We start from the raw sequence: 14,364 nt of genomic DNA, 5'->3' as shown, positions 1-14,364 counted from the left end.
GGTCGTTTGGTCGTGATGTTTGTCGACGCGGAGAATGGTGTAGTCTATAGGCGTTGCACGTTTGTTAGTATAGGCAAGCTGTAAAGATGCTTTGCGTCATAGCAAATAGATCGCTGCTAGTGTACCAAAAATTTCCAGTATTTTTTCTTTTTGTTTATTTCGCATTGATGCCATCCCACCTAGCCGGAACCTGGAAAAACATTCGTATCCTTCAACGGATCGAGAACAAACGGCTTCACGTTCTCTCTAAACTCCTTGTCGCTCTCGGACCCCCGTAGACACCAACACCAAATCGCCATACCCAAACACCGGTCCCAGGAAAGTAGAGGGACGAGGGCCTTGTTGTCCATCGTCAAGCTCGCCTTTTCGCACATTTTGCTAATCATCAGCACCTCGTCGTCGCCACTGCCGCCGCCGCCGCCGAAGCTCGCGTCCATCAGCGCGGGATCCGTCGGGACCATGCCGTACCAGTGCGCCGCGGGACCGTCCCACATCATCAGCGGTAGCGGTATTTTTATCCTGAGCATGGCCGGCTCTGCGTTGCGGGATAAGCGCAGGGCCGGGTGTATTGTGATGAATATTGTTTGGAGGATTAGATGTAGCTTGAACTGGAAGACGGCGAGACTGTAGACGAATAGAGTTAGTCATGACTCGCGTATTAATCAAGTATTGGAAAGACTGTAGTCGCTGAAGGACTGTTTCTCCAAGTTTTTCGGCGGGAAGAAGCTGCTGTTGGGCGATACGATCTTTCCGATGCTCTCCCTATTTTTCCTTTGCGGGTTGACATATCAAGAGAAATAACTCTTACTTACCGTTGGTATAGTTCTTTAAAGATCCAAGGGTATCCACTATGCCCACAGAGCTGCGACCCTAGGTTGATCTTTGACTGCTCGTATACACCCGTGGCTTTGAACGTCTCGAGCAACATGGCGTGCGTCATCATCACGTTGTCCATGGACTGGTCCGCTCGGTACGGCACGAGTATTGTCGAGATCAGCATGGACTGGAAAATTGGTAGCAGATCCATCCGCGGCGAGAGCAAGCCTTGTCGTGACTGCTCCAGTAGATCGAGCTGTAACGACGGTTAGCACAGGGCTCTTCTTTACGAATAGGTTGCCTTATACAACAACCAACGTCCGTGTAGCTGGCAAGGACCTCCGCCCAAGCGCATAGATACCAGTAAAAGACCAGAGGAAAACACATAGGCTGGTAAACAATAGAAAGCAACAGCAACTTACAAGTTTGTTTCCTGTTTCTGCCAAGAGACTGTCGTGGAACTTGACTGCGAGGTTCCTAGCGTCCGGCCATGAAGCAAACCACAGCCCAACCGTCATAACGGCCTGCATCAACAACTTGGGTTGCGCCGTCGTCTCGAACGTCTCCCGATGCAGCAGCGGCCACTGGGGATGGAACTTGGCAAAGTAGATACTCTGCAGCTGGAGCCTCATGGCCTCATCCAGGATAGATCCCGGGGTGGTGAAGTCGAGGGTGTCGGACATCGTCGTCATCGGCATGGGGCCAGCCGACATCATCGCATGCGAGGTAGTAGTCATGCCGGTGGGCGAATGGTGCTGCTGATGCTGATGCTGCATGGACGGAGCCGTCATCGGGTGGCCGCCGTGGTCGGGCATGGCCATGGAGTCCGAGGGCGGCGTGCAGCCCGAGGTCGGTAGGCCGGAGGAGCTGGACAGCGAGGAGGACGACCGGTCCGTCAGAGACTTGCTGCCGCCGCGCGGCTGGGGCCATTCGCACGATTTTCCCTTGTCATTGCATGGTGAGCAGATGGGCTGCTGACCATCGCATCTGGTCTTTGTCCGGTGGCATGGAACACAGGCTTGTGCTACGCGGGTTGGCGGGGCTGAAGGGCCGTGTAGTACCATGTGTCTACGGAGGGTATCTCTACAATTTTGATAGAAAATTACCGCGGTTAGTTATTATTCTTCGCGCGGGATCCAGAATCCGATCGACATCGACAAACAATAGTCAACCCATGAAAAACGTCTCGGGAATGCAACCCGATGGACGCGACAGGTGACAAGACAAACAGTGTCAGAGACACCACGTAATAGAGAGGGATAAGCAGTTGTCAACCACCAATGTCATACGTACCCTCTTGTGAACTTGGTACCGCATGACGAACAGGAGAAAGAAGGCGTTGCAGAATGCTCTTTTTTGTGGCGTGTGAGGTGTTCCTTACGAAGATAGGAGCGGCCGCAGCCTTCATGGTCGCAGGTGAAGGGCATTCTGGGGACCTCCAACGCAAGGAAGGGATAGATCCATTGCCCTGGATTAGTCGCCGGCGGGTTGACTAGATCTTAAAGAGGTTGCTTGAAAAGGGGGTCGGATAGCCTCCCGGAGCAAGCAGAGCAGAGCAGAGATAGGATAGGTTAAAGAGGGCTAAAGGCTTAGGTGGTCTGGGTCAGGTCCTGTGTGCGCCACGTGCGTGGAGAGAGTGTGTGGGCGTTATGTTGGGTGTTCGGATGTGGACTTCGCTTGATTCCGCCGTACGCTTAGCTCTTGGACGAGACGGAACGACTATGCTTGCTGGGTACTGGGACGACTGGGAGACGAGTGACTGGGAGCCTGGGACTAGGAGGGAGATGACAGAGGTGGACGATGGGTATTTGGGGCTAAACCTTCCGCGGCAGTTGGATGCGCCAACGCTCGCCAACGATTGGCTGGGCGTCCGTCTGGCCCATCTATAAGCCCAGATTACTCAGCCGGTAGGATACCGAGATATGTGGAGATCTGCCGCCGGAGCGGGGCCTCCGGGCGCCGAGGCTTATGTATGCGTCCGCCGGTACACAGGTAGGATAACGGTAAGCAGCAGCGGAGGGCCCAGACATGATGAATAATGATGGTTATAGGCAGAGTCTCATAGTCTTTCTGTATAATATGAATAACGTACTTGATAAGCGAGCTGCCCAGACAAGCGAGCTGCCCACCCAACCGCGTTCATCCTTCCTCCTCACTTCTAATGCGTATCACGCCACAAATAATCATGTCGTCACAAAGCAAAGAGGCCCAATTGAACTTAGCAGTCAAGGCTATCCAAAAAAACCCTAAACTCAGCATTCGAGCCGCAGCAAGAATCTATTCAGTCCCCCCTAGGACCCTAGGCACCCGATTAAAAGGGACACCTACACGACAAGATACTATACCTAACTCACGCAAATTGACGGAGCTTAAAGAGGAGAAGCTAGTTAAGTATATCCTCGACCTGGATTCCCGATCGTTTCCTCCCCGGATCAGCGGTGTGGAAGAAATGGCCAATCGATTACTCGCCGACCGCGATGCGCCCCCAGTTGGGAAGCGCTAGGCTTCAAACTTCGTTAAACGACAACCACAGCTCCGGACGCGCTTTTTTCGCAAGTACGACTATAAGAGGGCCCAATGCGAAGATCCTGACGCGATAAACGCGTGGTTTCGGCTTATAGTAAACATAATCGCGAAATACGGCATTATAGACTCCGATATCTATAACTTCGACGAGACTAGGTTTATGATGGGCCAGATTGCATCCGGGATGGTCGTCACGAGTGCCGAAAGGCGTTCAAATACAAAAATGATGCAGCCTGGCAATCGTGAATGGATTATAGTCATTCAGGCCATTAGTTCGTTAGGCTACAGCGTTCCGCCGTACATCATCGTTGTAGGCCAATATCACCTCTCTACCTGGTATATAGAAACAGATCTCCTACGCGACTGGGTTATCGCAACGTCTGAAAACGGATGGACAACAAATGAAAGAGGCCTAGACTGGCTCCAGCACTTTGATCGGCATATAAAACTGCGTGTAACTAGCAGTTATTGCCTCCTCGTCGTCGATGGGTACGAAAGTCACTACTCTGCGGACTTTGAGATATATTGCAAGGAAAACAATATCGTTACACTCTATATGCCGGCCTATTCGTCTCATCTACTTCAGCCCTTAGACGTTGGGTGTTTTGGGCCACTAAAGACGGCTTATGGTCGACAAATTGAGGATAAGATGCGCCGGGGTAATACCCATATTACGAAGGAGGACTTCTTCCCTGCATTTCACAACGCTTTCACGCAAGCCCTAACGGTAAAAAACATCCAGGGAGGCTTCAGAGGGGCCGTGCTTGTTCCTTTAAGTGCCGAAAGTGTGCTTTCGAAGCTTGATATCAAGTTACACACTCCAACACCCCCAGGGTCCCTACCAACAACACCCCCCGCGTGGACTTCTCAGACGCCAAATAACCCAACAGAGGCCTCTTCTCAGTCCGAACTCATCAAAAGGAGGATCTCCCGCCATCAGAATAGCTCCCCAACTTCAATTATTGAAGCTGTAGAGCATTTATCAAAGGGAGCGCGGGGATTTATGCACCAGATTGCCTTATTAAGGTCGGAGGTCCAGATCCTCCGGGAGGAAAATAACCTACTTAGCCGACGCAGGAGGGCTAAGAAAACACGTCTCAGACAAGGAGGAAGTCTTACTGTAGCTGAGGCAGAGGACATTCAGTCGCAGAGAGAGGCTACGGCCCAGATTGAGGAGGAAACGCACCAGAGTAGTGGTCGTCGGCCGAGGACAGAAACAGGTTAACGGCGATGTAGCGTCTGCGGAAACACTGGCCACAATGCGCGAACATGTCAGTTTAATGAAGAAATATCTGAGGAATAGGATTCAGAGTAGTCTCAATTGATTTTATGTTTTTAGTGTTGCTCCTTAGTTAGATTTATAATGTGATCATGGTTAGGTGGGCAGCTCGCTTGTCTGGGCAGCTCGCTTATCAAGTACGTTAGGGGATCGCCCTATACCAAAGAAGTTGGAGATGCCCTCACATCGCCAAAGAGGATCAGAAGCATTAAGCACTCACGTCTTTAGCCGTTATCAGCCCATCTCACATCAGACACGCTTCACCTCATCAATCAGGCCCCCTGTTCTTTCGAAAAATAAACCATGACTACGGCTACCCTGGAGAATATTGCCGTTATTGGAGTAAGCCACACTCTACCTACTCTTTACAGATTGCATGAGCCACGCATCGTGGATCCCCCATCTCCCCTTTGCCCCTACCTTACCCTTACAAGTTACACTAAACGGTTACGGTTACTCCGTACCCGTACCCCTAAAGCCTAACATAGGCAGCCCGATCAACTGCACTGACCACCGTACCACCCATACTTACTACCCGACGTTAGGGCACCGGCGACCTCGGGCATGTCATAGTCGACCAACTCGCTGCCGCCGGCATCTTTAACCTTGTAGTCATCACCCGGGGCTCCCACGCCAAGACATTCCCACCAGGAGTAAAGACTGTCGCAGCTGACTATGAATCATTGGACGACTTGACCGTTTCTTTCCGCGGGTTTGACGCCGTCGTCTGTGTCGTCCCAGGTCACCTCGAGGCCCTCCTGCTGCGCATCCTCGAGGCTGCCATCGCTGCGGAGGTCAAACGATTCATCCCCTCGGAGTTCGGCTCCGATCATCGGAATCCGAGTGCGCAATCCGTGCCCCTCTCAGCTTCCAAGATTCGAGTCGACGAGGCGCTGAATAAAGCCGCCGCGGCTGGGCGCATCGAGTATACCAGCATCCTCGGCGGGCCTTGGACCGAGTGGCTCATGACTTGCGACACTGGCATGTGCCTTCCCAAACGCAAGTTCTACATCCACGAGGACGGCGACATTCGGTTTGGGCTGAGCACGCGCAAGGCGTTTGGAGATGCGGTTGTGGGTGTGCTCAAACGACCCGACGCGACCAGGAACCAGATCTTGACGATTGAGGTGATCAACCTGACGCAGAACCGGATCGTGGAGCTAGTCAAGGAAGCTCTGCCCGATATAGAAATCGAGGTCATCAACGTCAGCACCAAGGAGCGCTACGAGAGGCGCGTGCAGAAGCTACTCTCTGGGGATTTTGACGCGTCGGTCATCGAAGACATTGTGTTGCGATTTGTCTATGACCCTGAGCTCCAGCTCCCTTTCGATACCGATGACACCAACGAGTTGCTCGGGGTCCAGAGGATGACCGAGGTGGATTTCAAAGAGCTTGTCAAGACCTTGGCATAAGATAGCTCTGAGGTTGAGGCTTCGCGCGCGGGCTCTCTACATGATCCCGACGGGATCCAATGCCGGTGCCGTGCCACGCGAGTAAGCTCTTCATTAGGATAGCTGTCATAGGCTAGAGGTCATAGTAGACTCTAGAGGCTGGGGTCGCAATCTGACCAGTCCAGAGCTAGGCGAATACTACTACTCCTAGCCTAAGCCCGTACAAAGTGAACCTGGAAGAACTATCAGCCCAATGTCTACCCATCTTTGATCCCATTGTCAAAAAGTATAGCGGAAATGCTAACCTCTTCTGGGCAACCCATGCGTCTTTAGGCCCAAGTCTTTAGGGCTTTTGCCGTAGAGACCTTGGGCTTGGCTTGCTTCGTTAGAGTTGCCCGTGAGCACCGACCGCCGATTGGTTTTTGGGTTTTTTTCTTTGTCACCCTGTTTTCCCTTTTCCCTTCACCGGCAAGTGGGTGGAGATTACCGAGCGACCCGCACGACAGACGTGACATAAGGCGGTACGATGAAGCTTAAATCAAAGACAGCCGCAGCACCAACTCGCTCCAAGTGCCGGCCGGATGGTGCTACCGGACTTGGTGAACCGTGGCGCCGTATGCCCGTACAGTCAGCCTTACACATCAACCACAAACAGACTAACGCAATGACACGCAACGGGAATACGGGATGGATGACCAAACATCTTTTTTGTTTTCTTTCTATTCTCATACCCTGTCCTGCCCCTCCTGCGACGGACGGGCAGGCAAAGCATCGGACTTAGAGCCAGTCTAAAGCGTCCGTTGGCGAGATAAATGTGGCCTGAAACTGTAACGGGCCTGTAAGCTGAAAAGCTATGTCGTCCGTATCGGCGCGTAAGACCCAACCCGTCTGAAACCCAAAAGAGTCCACGGACGGCGCAACGTGTATTCGTCGGTAAATACGTGGTCTCATTGGTCAGTACCAAGATCTAGTAACGTACAATGAAGCCTCCCTCTTTTGCCCAAATGCTATATACATCTATAAGTAGTTATACTTTTTTCAACAACTCGGAACTTTTTGCGCTCTGTGCATACTACCCGCGCTCTGCCTAACTATCTTAGTAGGTGTAGCGGAACGACTTGTTCTCCTTGTCGGTCATTGACTGCCAGTTCTCGGGGGCCATGTAGGCGTCCTCGGACTGCTTGATGGCGCCACGGCGCTTGTTCTCGAAGCGGTAGTAGGCGTACAGCGCCAGAGTGACGACGGCGCAGCCAGCCTGGGTGCCCATGACGGCGATCTTGGCCGGGCGGTACTCGGGGGCGTCCTTGGCCTGGAAGGTCTGGGGTCCGATGATATTGCCGAGCGAGAAGGAGCCGGAGACGATGGCGGCGGCGAAGGCACGCTTGGTGGCACCTCCAAAGTTGGCGGCAGTCCACTAGATGCTATGTTAGTCATGTCGTCCAACGTCTGATATTGGACTTTGCGAGACTGAGAGGTCTTTAGAGTTGGAGATGTGGTGTACTTACGGCGTAGAAGACGGTCAAGGGGGCAACGACGGCGTTGACGAGGTAGATACCGGCCAAGCAACCAGAGCGGTTGCTGACGGGAAGGAAAGACATCAGAGCGCCACCGATGATGCTACGCAGGGTTAGTATTTTGCTTTTTCTTCAGACGCTAGATTCACTCTTGACTCACGCTGGGATGATGCAGGCGACGATCCAGGCCCACCGGTTGGACGTGTAACGAATGCCATAGCCGACGAGGAGAGTGAAGAAGATGCTCACGACACCCGAGGGCATGTTCATCAGAGCGGCGTGCTTGGAGTCGTAGCCGAGATTGCGGATGAGGGTGGCAGAGTAGGTGGTGACAACACCGCTGGAAACGGACAACTTTGGAAAGGGGTCAGCGGACTTCGAACTACACATCTTCAGGGCTAACGCGGGACAAAACTCACGAGAACGACGGCAACGACCATAAGGTACATCTGGGGGTCCATGAGAGCCTCGAGGATCTGCTTAGGACGGAACTTGCGACTCTCGATACCGGTCTGGTTGACGCTGACGTGCTTCAGCAGAGCAACCTTCTCAGTGTCGCTCAGGAAGGTGGCCTTCATGGGCGTATCAGGGACAAAGAGGATGGTGCAGATGCCGATGGTGACGGTCATACAGCCGAGGACGACGAACATGATGCGCCAGCCGGCGAGGCCCGCGCCGGGAGCGATGTGCTGGAAGCCGTAGGAGATGGCACCGCCGAGGATCTGGCCGAGGCCGAGACCGAGGTACCAGAAGGAGAAGCGAGGGGCCTGCTCGGACTTGGTGTACCACTGGGCGCTGATGAGCATCAGGGAAGGGCCGATGGTGGCCTCGAAGATACCCAGGAAGACGCGGGAGACGAGGAGGGACTGGTAGTTGTGCGCGGCGGCACCACAGGCGGTCGCGGTACCCCAGAGGATGACGTTGGCGCCCAACCACTTGGCCGCGGGGATCATTTGGAGGAAGTAGACTGTGGAGGAATTGTTGTCAGTTTCGAAATTTTCTTTTTGTTCTTCCTTTTGCCAGACCGTGACAATGGTTCGAGTCTTGATAATTCATGTCTCTCCAACGTCCGAGTTTCTCCATTCTTCCGAACTTCTCCAGAGTCTCTTCATCGTTCGAGTCTCTGTTTTCCTTGCTTTTCTTCCGGTGAGATTGGGAATGAAATGGGGTAACGCACTGTTAGGAATCTCAAAGCAGAGAAGACCGACAAAGAGGAAGGTGGCAATGTTGGAAAAATCGTTGCCGACGAGCTTCAGGTCCTTGTTCAAGCCCATGACGGCGGCGTACTACAATGTCAGATATCATATTAGCATTGGTCGCGTGGTAAGAGAGAGGCCCGGGCCGCAAAAGCAAGCAGTCAGACATGAGCTGAGAGGGGTCGTAGTGGGAGAATTGATCTCTGACGACCGCCTCGTGGAAGTACCTACGTTGAGAATGACCTTGTCCAGGAACTGCATGGTGTAGCAGAGGAACATGAGGGGGACGATGCGCCAGTCGATCTTGCGTCTGAGCGCGTTCATGTCCACGGCGCTCGTGTCGGTGCCGGCATCGCGATGGTCGTTGAGGAACTTCCACGCGGCGTCGACGTTGCCCGTCTCAGCGTGGGAGTCGGACGAGGCCGAGCTCACAAAGTCCTTTGGGTTCTTCTCGTCCACAGACATGTTTGCTTTGTATCTATGTTGTCTTGCTTTAGAGCCGGTAGGTAGGACGGTAGGACGAATGAATAAGCAAAGCAATTAGGAAGAATGTGCCCCCTTCTCGATTACTACCGTAGCCTCAGTAGCGGGAAAGGAAGAGAGATGCCAAAAAAGCAAAGTTGTCCGTCCGTCTGGTGATCGACGACGAGGCGCGCACAGGCTTCCGCTGCGGGACTGAAGGCTAAAGAAGGTTGGATGGGGGTATTCGAGATTTCTGATCCAATGTGATCTGATCTCCGCGCGCAGGTGTCAGATGGAAAAGAAAAAGGTAAAAGAAGTAAAACGGGACGAAGAGGAGGGGAAAGTCGCAATGAAAAGGGAGAAAAGCAACGAGTGACAAGAGTTGATTCGACTGGTTAGTAGTTCGTCCAGTAAAAGAGACCCCGCCAGGAGATGTGTACAAGACGAGCAACGTGCTACCTGCGTGCTGCAGGCCTCACCTTTGTACATCTCACCCCATGTCGACGCAAGTATTATCACTTTTCCCTCCCAAAATCGACCACACCAACAGCTTAGCGTACCGTACGGCGCAGCTCCCCGATCCCCGCCTGCAGCATGCAAGGTTTGCGTAGTCGGACCAGGGGGACCGGGGGGACCCCTAACTCACGAGAAGGAAGACTGGGGCTCGATCCCCGGTGGCCGATGCATGTAACCTGGACCTCCAGTTCGAGAACGAGGGATATCCGGTCTGGCGAGCGATGGATCTCGACAAGTTAGGTACTCCTCCAGGCTCCTCTTCTCCCCAAGTACGAAGTACTCCACACACAGGTGAGAGTGGTGGCATATCCGTACCTCTCAGCTGAGGACTGGATCCAGGTGAAGCCAGAACCCGGCCTGCTACGGTTATTCACCCCATTTAAAGGGCCCATTGAAGAGCCCTGTCCCATTCATATCCGGCCGCATCACCTCTTAGCCTATGATCTGTATGCCAATACCAGTTCGTTGTGCGACTTTTGCGACGATTCTGGGACCTCTAGGCTCTTGGTTCTCGTCGGCCCGCTCTTCAGAGTGGTTTTGCGCGGGGATCTAGGCTTGATGGCGACCGTAAATAAGGGCCCCTCCTCCCCTCTCTATTAGACTGATTCTCAAGTTATCCCCATCCGCTCATCTGCGGCCTGCTGGTTCTTATTGTACATCCGTGTCATCAACCCAGAAGACGTCGTCGTGATGTGGCGGGCCAGCGCAGATAGCTGGGAATGAAGGAGGCTCTGAGCCTCTATGCTCTCTGCCAATTGGGGGGGCAGAAAAGGGAAAAAAAGTTCTTCTGCGAGCGGGGGCGTTGCGAGAACACGGGCAGAAATGGGGACAGTTTTTAATAATGACAAGGCGACAAGACGGGACGGTCTAGCCGACTTGTCAAAGTGTCAATTTGGCTTCTGCCATCGAACGATGTTAATCTTTGTCGCCTGCTTTGCTGGGTTCTGGACACACCAGACACTTGCGTAGGAAGTTCCGCATTACGCACACACTCACAGTATCCGTACACTTTGGGGAACATATGTCAGAAACTTTCAAACTTTCGCCTCGGCGGCGGCAACAAAACAGAAGAAGCCAGGGCCGCGAACGGTGGGAAGTTTGACAGATACCGTCCGTGGTCCGTTCAGACCTTGCAAGTTGCCAACGACTTGCAGCAGACGCAATGCCGCTTAGCACCGCCCGCGTCCCTTTGCCGTCGCATCTTCTGCTTTTGGCCTAACCTCTCTCACTTCTCCCCTCCAAGAACCCTGGTTCGTCGGCCGTCGTAGGTTGTTGCACCATGGTACCATGGTTGACAACCCAAGCCAACCGTTGTCTTTCCGTGGTCGTATTTGGTAACTTCTGAAAGTATTCTCCCGAAGAGCGATTTTGTTCCGTGGAAGTTTTTCTGGCCCAAAGTAACCACACGCATTTACAATACCACGCCAGACGCCCCCCCCCCCCCCCCCCCCCTCCTCTTCGGATGGTACTCCGGACGGCATGATGGAGAACAACCGAAGCCAGCCCAGTCCCGGCCCCAGGAAGAAGAAATAATGTAATTCGGAAACCAGACTTGGGAGGCTTGGCAACGCTTTAACGTGTGGCAGCCAGAAACCCAGAAAGAAGATGATGCATCAAATCGCAAGAAAAGGGAACGATGCAGCGATGCATTCGCTGCGGAGCCTCTTGTGGTGATCCCCCAAACAATTTGTCTTTCCCGCGCTTCCGTGACCTACAGACCTTCCTCTTCTTTGGAAGCTTCTCACATTTCATGTTGCCCAGCGTCACATTCGATTTACGAATAACCCGAAGACATCCACATCACTTCGGCGTGGAATCACTTGGATTTCCCCCCTTCCATGGCAACTTTTTCTAGCCTTTGCCCCATGTCCGATGGATGAATGCCCTGCGGAGCCTGATCATTGGGCCACTGGCCGAACATCGAGACATTAGCAAGGCCATGCCAGCACTAGGTTCCCGAGCCAGCACCAGGCCCCAAAATCCTATCACATTGCACGGATTCCATCCAGACTGGCACAATCCTTACGATGGTTGAGACATTTGAGGACCGATTGCCTTTGCCAGACAAGGCATCCCAGATTTCCCCCTTCTGCCTTGTCACTTGTGAAAGCTTCTTGACCTGCCCAAAATGTCGTGACCTGCGAGCTTTTCAGGGTGTCGAAGCAGCAAGGCCAGGCGGAGACTCTCTCGACTCCTCCTCGTAAGGATAGAGCTACGGAGTACTTGACGCAGGTATCCGTACCCCATAGCTTGTTCGTTGTTGTTTTTTTTTACTTCCCAAAGTTCCCAGAAGCTCGGGGCACATATACGCAAAGCGACTGGCTCATATTTTCTTGTTCCTTGTGGATAATGTCATGTCCCAGCTGGCAAAGGCAAGGTGAAGGGGCCATGCGGCACCACTCATCACACATGGTGTTGAACGCCACGCACACCAAACACACAACCGCGCGAGCGAGCGGGCGGTGGAAGACCGCACCGCACGACGTAATAAAGATTAAAGTGGCCAACCCCCCTAGTCTTGGCCGTTCAACGTCTGCGGATGCTGTTTGTATATTGCTGCTCTCCACCAAATTCATAAAGTGTCCCTTGCTTTCGACCTGCAGGCTAGGATCTTATTTTACCAGTCGGCTGGTTGCCTCCCCTCCCTCTCCCCATCCACGCTCGCTTCTCCCCTGAGTCTCCTTAAACCTCCGTTGGCCTTTTTATCCCTCTCCCCATTCGAGCCCGGCTTTATACTACGCCGTTGGTCCCGCGTTTATTTGGTCTTGGTTTCCTCGTTGGAACTTGGAAACTTGTTGGACGTCAAATCGTGTTGGTTGCAAGCCACAGTTACACACCGCATCGTGGCAACGCTAGAACGAGTCACGAAAGACCTCGGCGTTCTTCATCGGAAAGTTTGTTGGTTCTTGTCTTGGATTTTCGACTCAGCGCCACGCAGCCCGCTGCGCCAACCGTTTGTTTATAAACCGCCGCCATGGGCTGGGTTCTCAACGCCACGCCCGAGGTCGAGGCCATTTCGCAATGGCCGACCATCATCGCCGTCGTCATCGTTCTCTCTGTACTTTCAGTCCTCGTTGTGGGCTCTCGAATCTGGATCCGATTTTCCGCCAGAGGTCTGGCTGCTGATGACTGGATGTCGGTTCTATCGGAATTCTTCGCTCTCATCTATTCCGGTCTTACAATTGCACGTAAGTTCAAACCTTCTGGATATGACTTCCACCACTGATACTAATGGGGATACCAGAAACGAGATACGGCCTTGGTTTGCCCATCAAGCTTAGGCCAAAGGACAATCTGATTTTATATACACGTATCAACTTTGCAGGTCGTCCTTTTTACCAACTGGGCATCAGCTTTTTCAAAATTGCCCTGTTGATCAGTTATCTCCGCCTTCTCAAGGGCACCGACCAAAAGAGCTATCGCCGCATCGTCTGGCTGACCATTATCTTGGTCTTCATTGCTCACCTGGCATGCTCATTCTCGCTTGTCTTCGCCTGCACGCCCGTCGACAAGTCATGGAACCCCCTCAAAGCGGGAACTTGTCTGCCCGCGGGCCCGTCCTTCACCGCATACGCCGTTGTCACCATCATCTCCGACGTTGTCGTGGCAGTACTACCTATCCCGGTCTTGCTGAAGCTCAACGTCCGCGTGGAAAAGAAGGCCGGTCTCATCGCTATTTTCCTACTCGGCCTCTTCACGACGCTGTGCTCCATTCTCCGATACCTCGAGATCAACCGCATCCAGTACGGCGACGGCAACTCGACGATGCTGGTCTTGTGGGGCACCATTGAATTTAACGTTGGTGTAAGTTTTCTCCCGGAAAAGCGTCCGCGAGCTTTCCCGTATCCTTCCGGTGAGACTAAAAATGGCTAATGCATCTGGGCAGAATATCGTGTCTTCACTACCATTCCTGGCACCCGTCTGCATGAAGAAGGCCAAGAACTACCGCTCAAAGTACTCCGGAGGCTCGTCGCACGGACGCAGCAACCTCAAGGGCGGGGAGCGGTACAAGCTCAGCGAAATGAACCACGACAAGAGCGTCTTCGCGTCGGCGAACCACAGCAAGGGCGACAACGGCAGCGAGGAGAACATTCTGCCCGGCAACATCATGAAGTCTGTGACGTACAGCGTCCAAGTCGACAACAGGGTGGAGAGCAAATCCGGCATGCAAGGTGGAACGACTGGCGGCACGCGACGGAGGGATTCACGAGATTCAGATGTGTAAGAGGGGGCTGATATCACGCGTCGCCACAATATCAAAAAAATCACAAGATAAAGCATTTAAATGGCGAAAATATAACATGACAATGTGTAAAAGGGACTTGGTTTGGAAAGAAAAGCATCAGATTCGATACATTGATTGTAGGGAGTTGGAGGGACACCAACTTTGAGGTGTTTTCTTCATTAGTAGCGATCACTTCCCATTGAGGACTTGTTTTTCTCGGAATCCGGTTGGGATCTGACGGAAGCGCATCGCATCGCATCATGACTCTTTCGCTTCTGCAGAAAAGGATACCCTCGATCGCTAGCCGGCGGGAGCAAGATGGGGGGAAACCTGGTCATCACACACACAGCACGGGCAAGGCACAGCACAGGCACAGCACAGCAGCACAGGGCTCTCGTCTTGCTGATCTCTCTCCACTGCGGTGGAGGAACCACAACAG

The 14,364-nt window shown here is 53.1% G+C and overlaps 4 protein-coding genes across 4 annotated transcripts; 2 read left to right on the top strand and 2 right to left on the bottom strand.

The window, feature by feature from the left end:
• Window positions 1-179: 179 nt before the first annotated feature.
• BDP81DRAFT_457689 (early growth response protein 1 is a zinc-finger protein) lies at window positions 180-1,880 on the bottom strand (the record flags this gene model as incomplete). The annotated part of the gene is made up of 3 exons (XM_060593310.1): window positions 180-624; window positions 813-1,072; window positions 1,239-1,880. 3 exons carry the CDS (start codon window positions 1,878-1,880, stop codon window positions 180-182), a joined length of 1,347 nt encoding a protein of 448 aa, XP_060451082.1.
• Window positions 1,881-4,924: 3,044 nt separating this feature from the next.
• On the top strand, window positions 4,925-6,151 carry BDP81DRAFT_498258 (uncharacterized protein; the record flags this gene model as incomplete). The annotated part of the gene is made up of 2 exons (XM_060595462.1): window positions 4,925-4,963; window positions 5,167-6,151. The coding sequence occupies 2 exons, from the start codon at window positions 4,925-4,927 to the stop codon at window positions 6,031-6,033; spliced, it is 906 nt and encodes a 301-aa protein (XP_060451081.1). The 3' UTR covers window positions 6,034-6,151.
• Window positions 6,152-6,700: 549 nt separating this feature from the next.
• On the bottom strand, window positions 6,701-9,608 carry BDP81DRAFT_417143 (major facilitator superfamily transporter). The gene is made up of 6 exons (XM_060589598.1): window positions 8,954-9,608; window positions 8,704-8,812; window positions 7,946-8,493; window positions 7,687-7,880; window positions 7,518-7,629; window positions 6,701-7,426 (listed from the first exon to the last, which is right to left on the bottom strand). Exons 1-6 carry the CDS (start codon window positions 9,185-9,187, stop codon window positions 7,109-7,111), a joined length of 1,515 nt encoding a protein of 504 aa, XP_060451080.1. The 5' UTR covers window positions 9,188-9,608; the 3' UTR covers window positions 6,701-7,108.
• Window positions 9,609-12,674: 3,066 nt separating this feature from the next.
• On the top strand, window positions 12,675-13,925 carry BDP81DRAFT_457686 (the record flags this gene model as incomplete). Its single annotated transcript, XM_060593309.1, has 3 exons — window positions 12,675-12,888; window positions 12,945-13,504; window positions 13,587-13,925. 3 exons carry the CDS (start codon window positions 12,675-12,677, stop codon window positions 13,923-13,925), a joined length of 1,113 nt encoding a protein of 370 aa, XP_060451079.1.
• Window positions 13,926-14,364: the final 439 nt, after the last annotated feature.

The sequence above is a fragment of the Colletotrichum phormii genome (genome assembly GCF_030913505.1).
Source record: "Colletotrichum phormii strain CBS 102054 chromosome Unknown BDP81scaffold_2, whole genome shotgun sequence".
Taxonomy (NCBI): domain Eukaryota; kingdom Fungi; phylum Ascomycota; class Sordariomycetes; order Glomerellales; family Glomerellaceae; genus Colletotrichum; species Colletotrichum phormii.
Note: the sequence above shows the minus strand (reverse complement) of the source record. Positions and strands in the feature narration are given on the sequence as shown.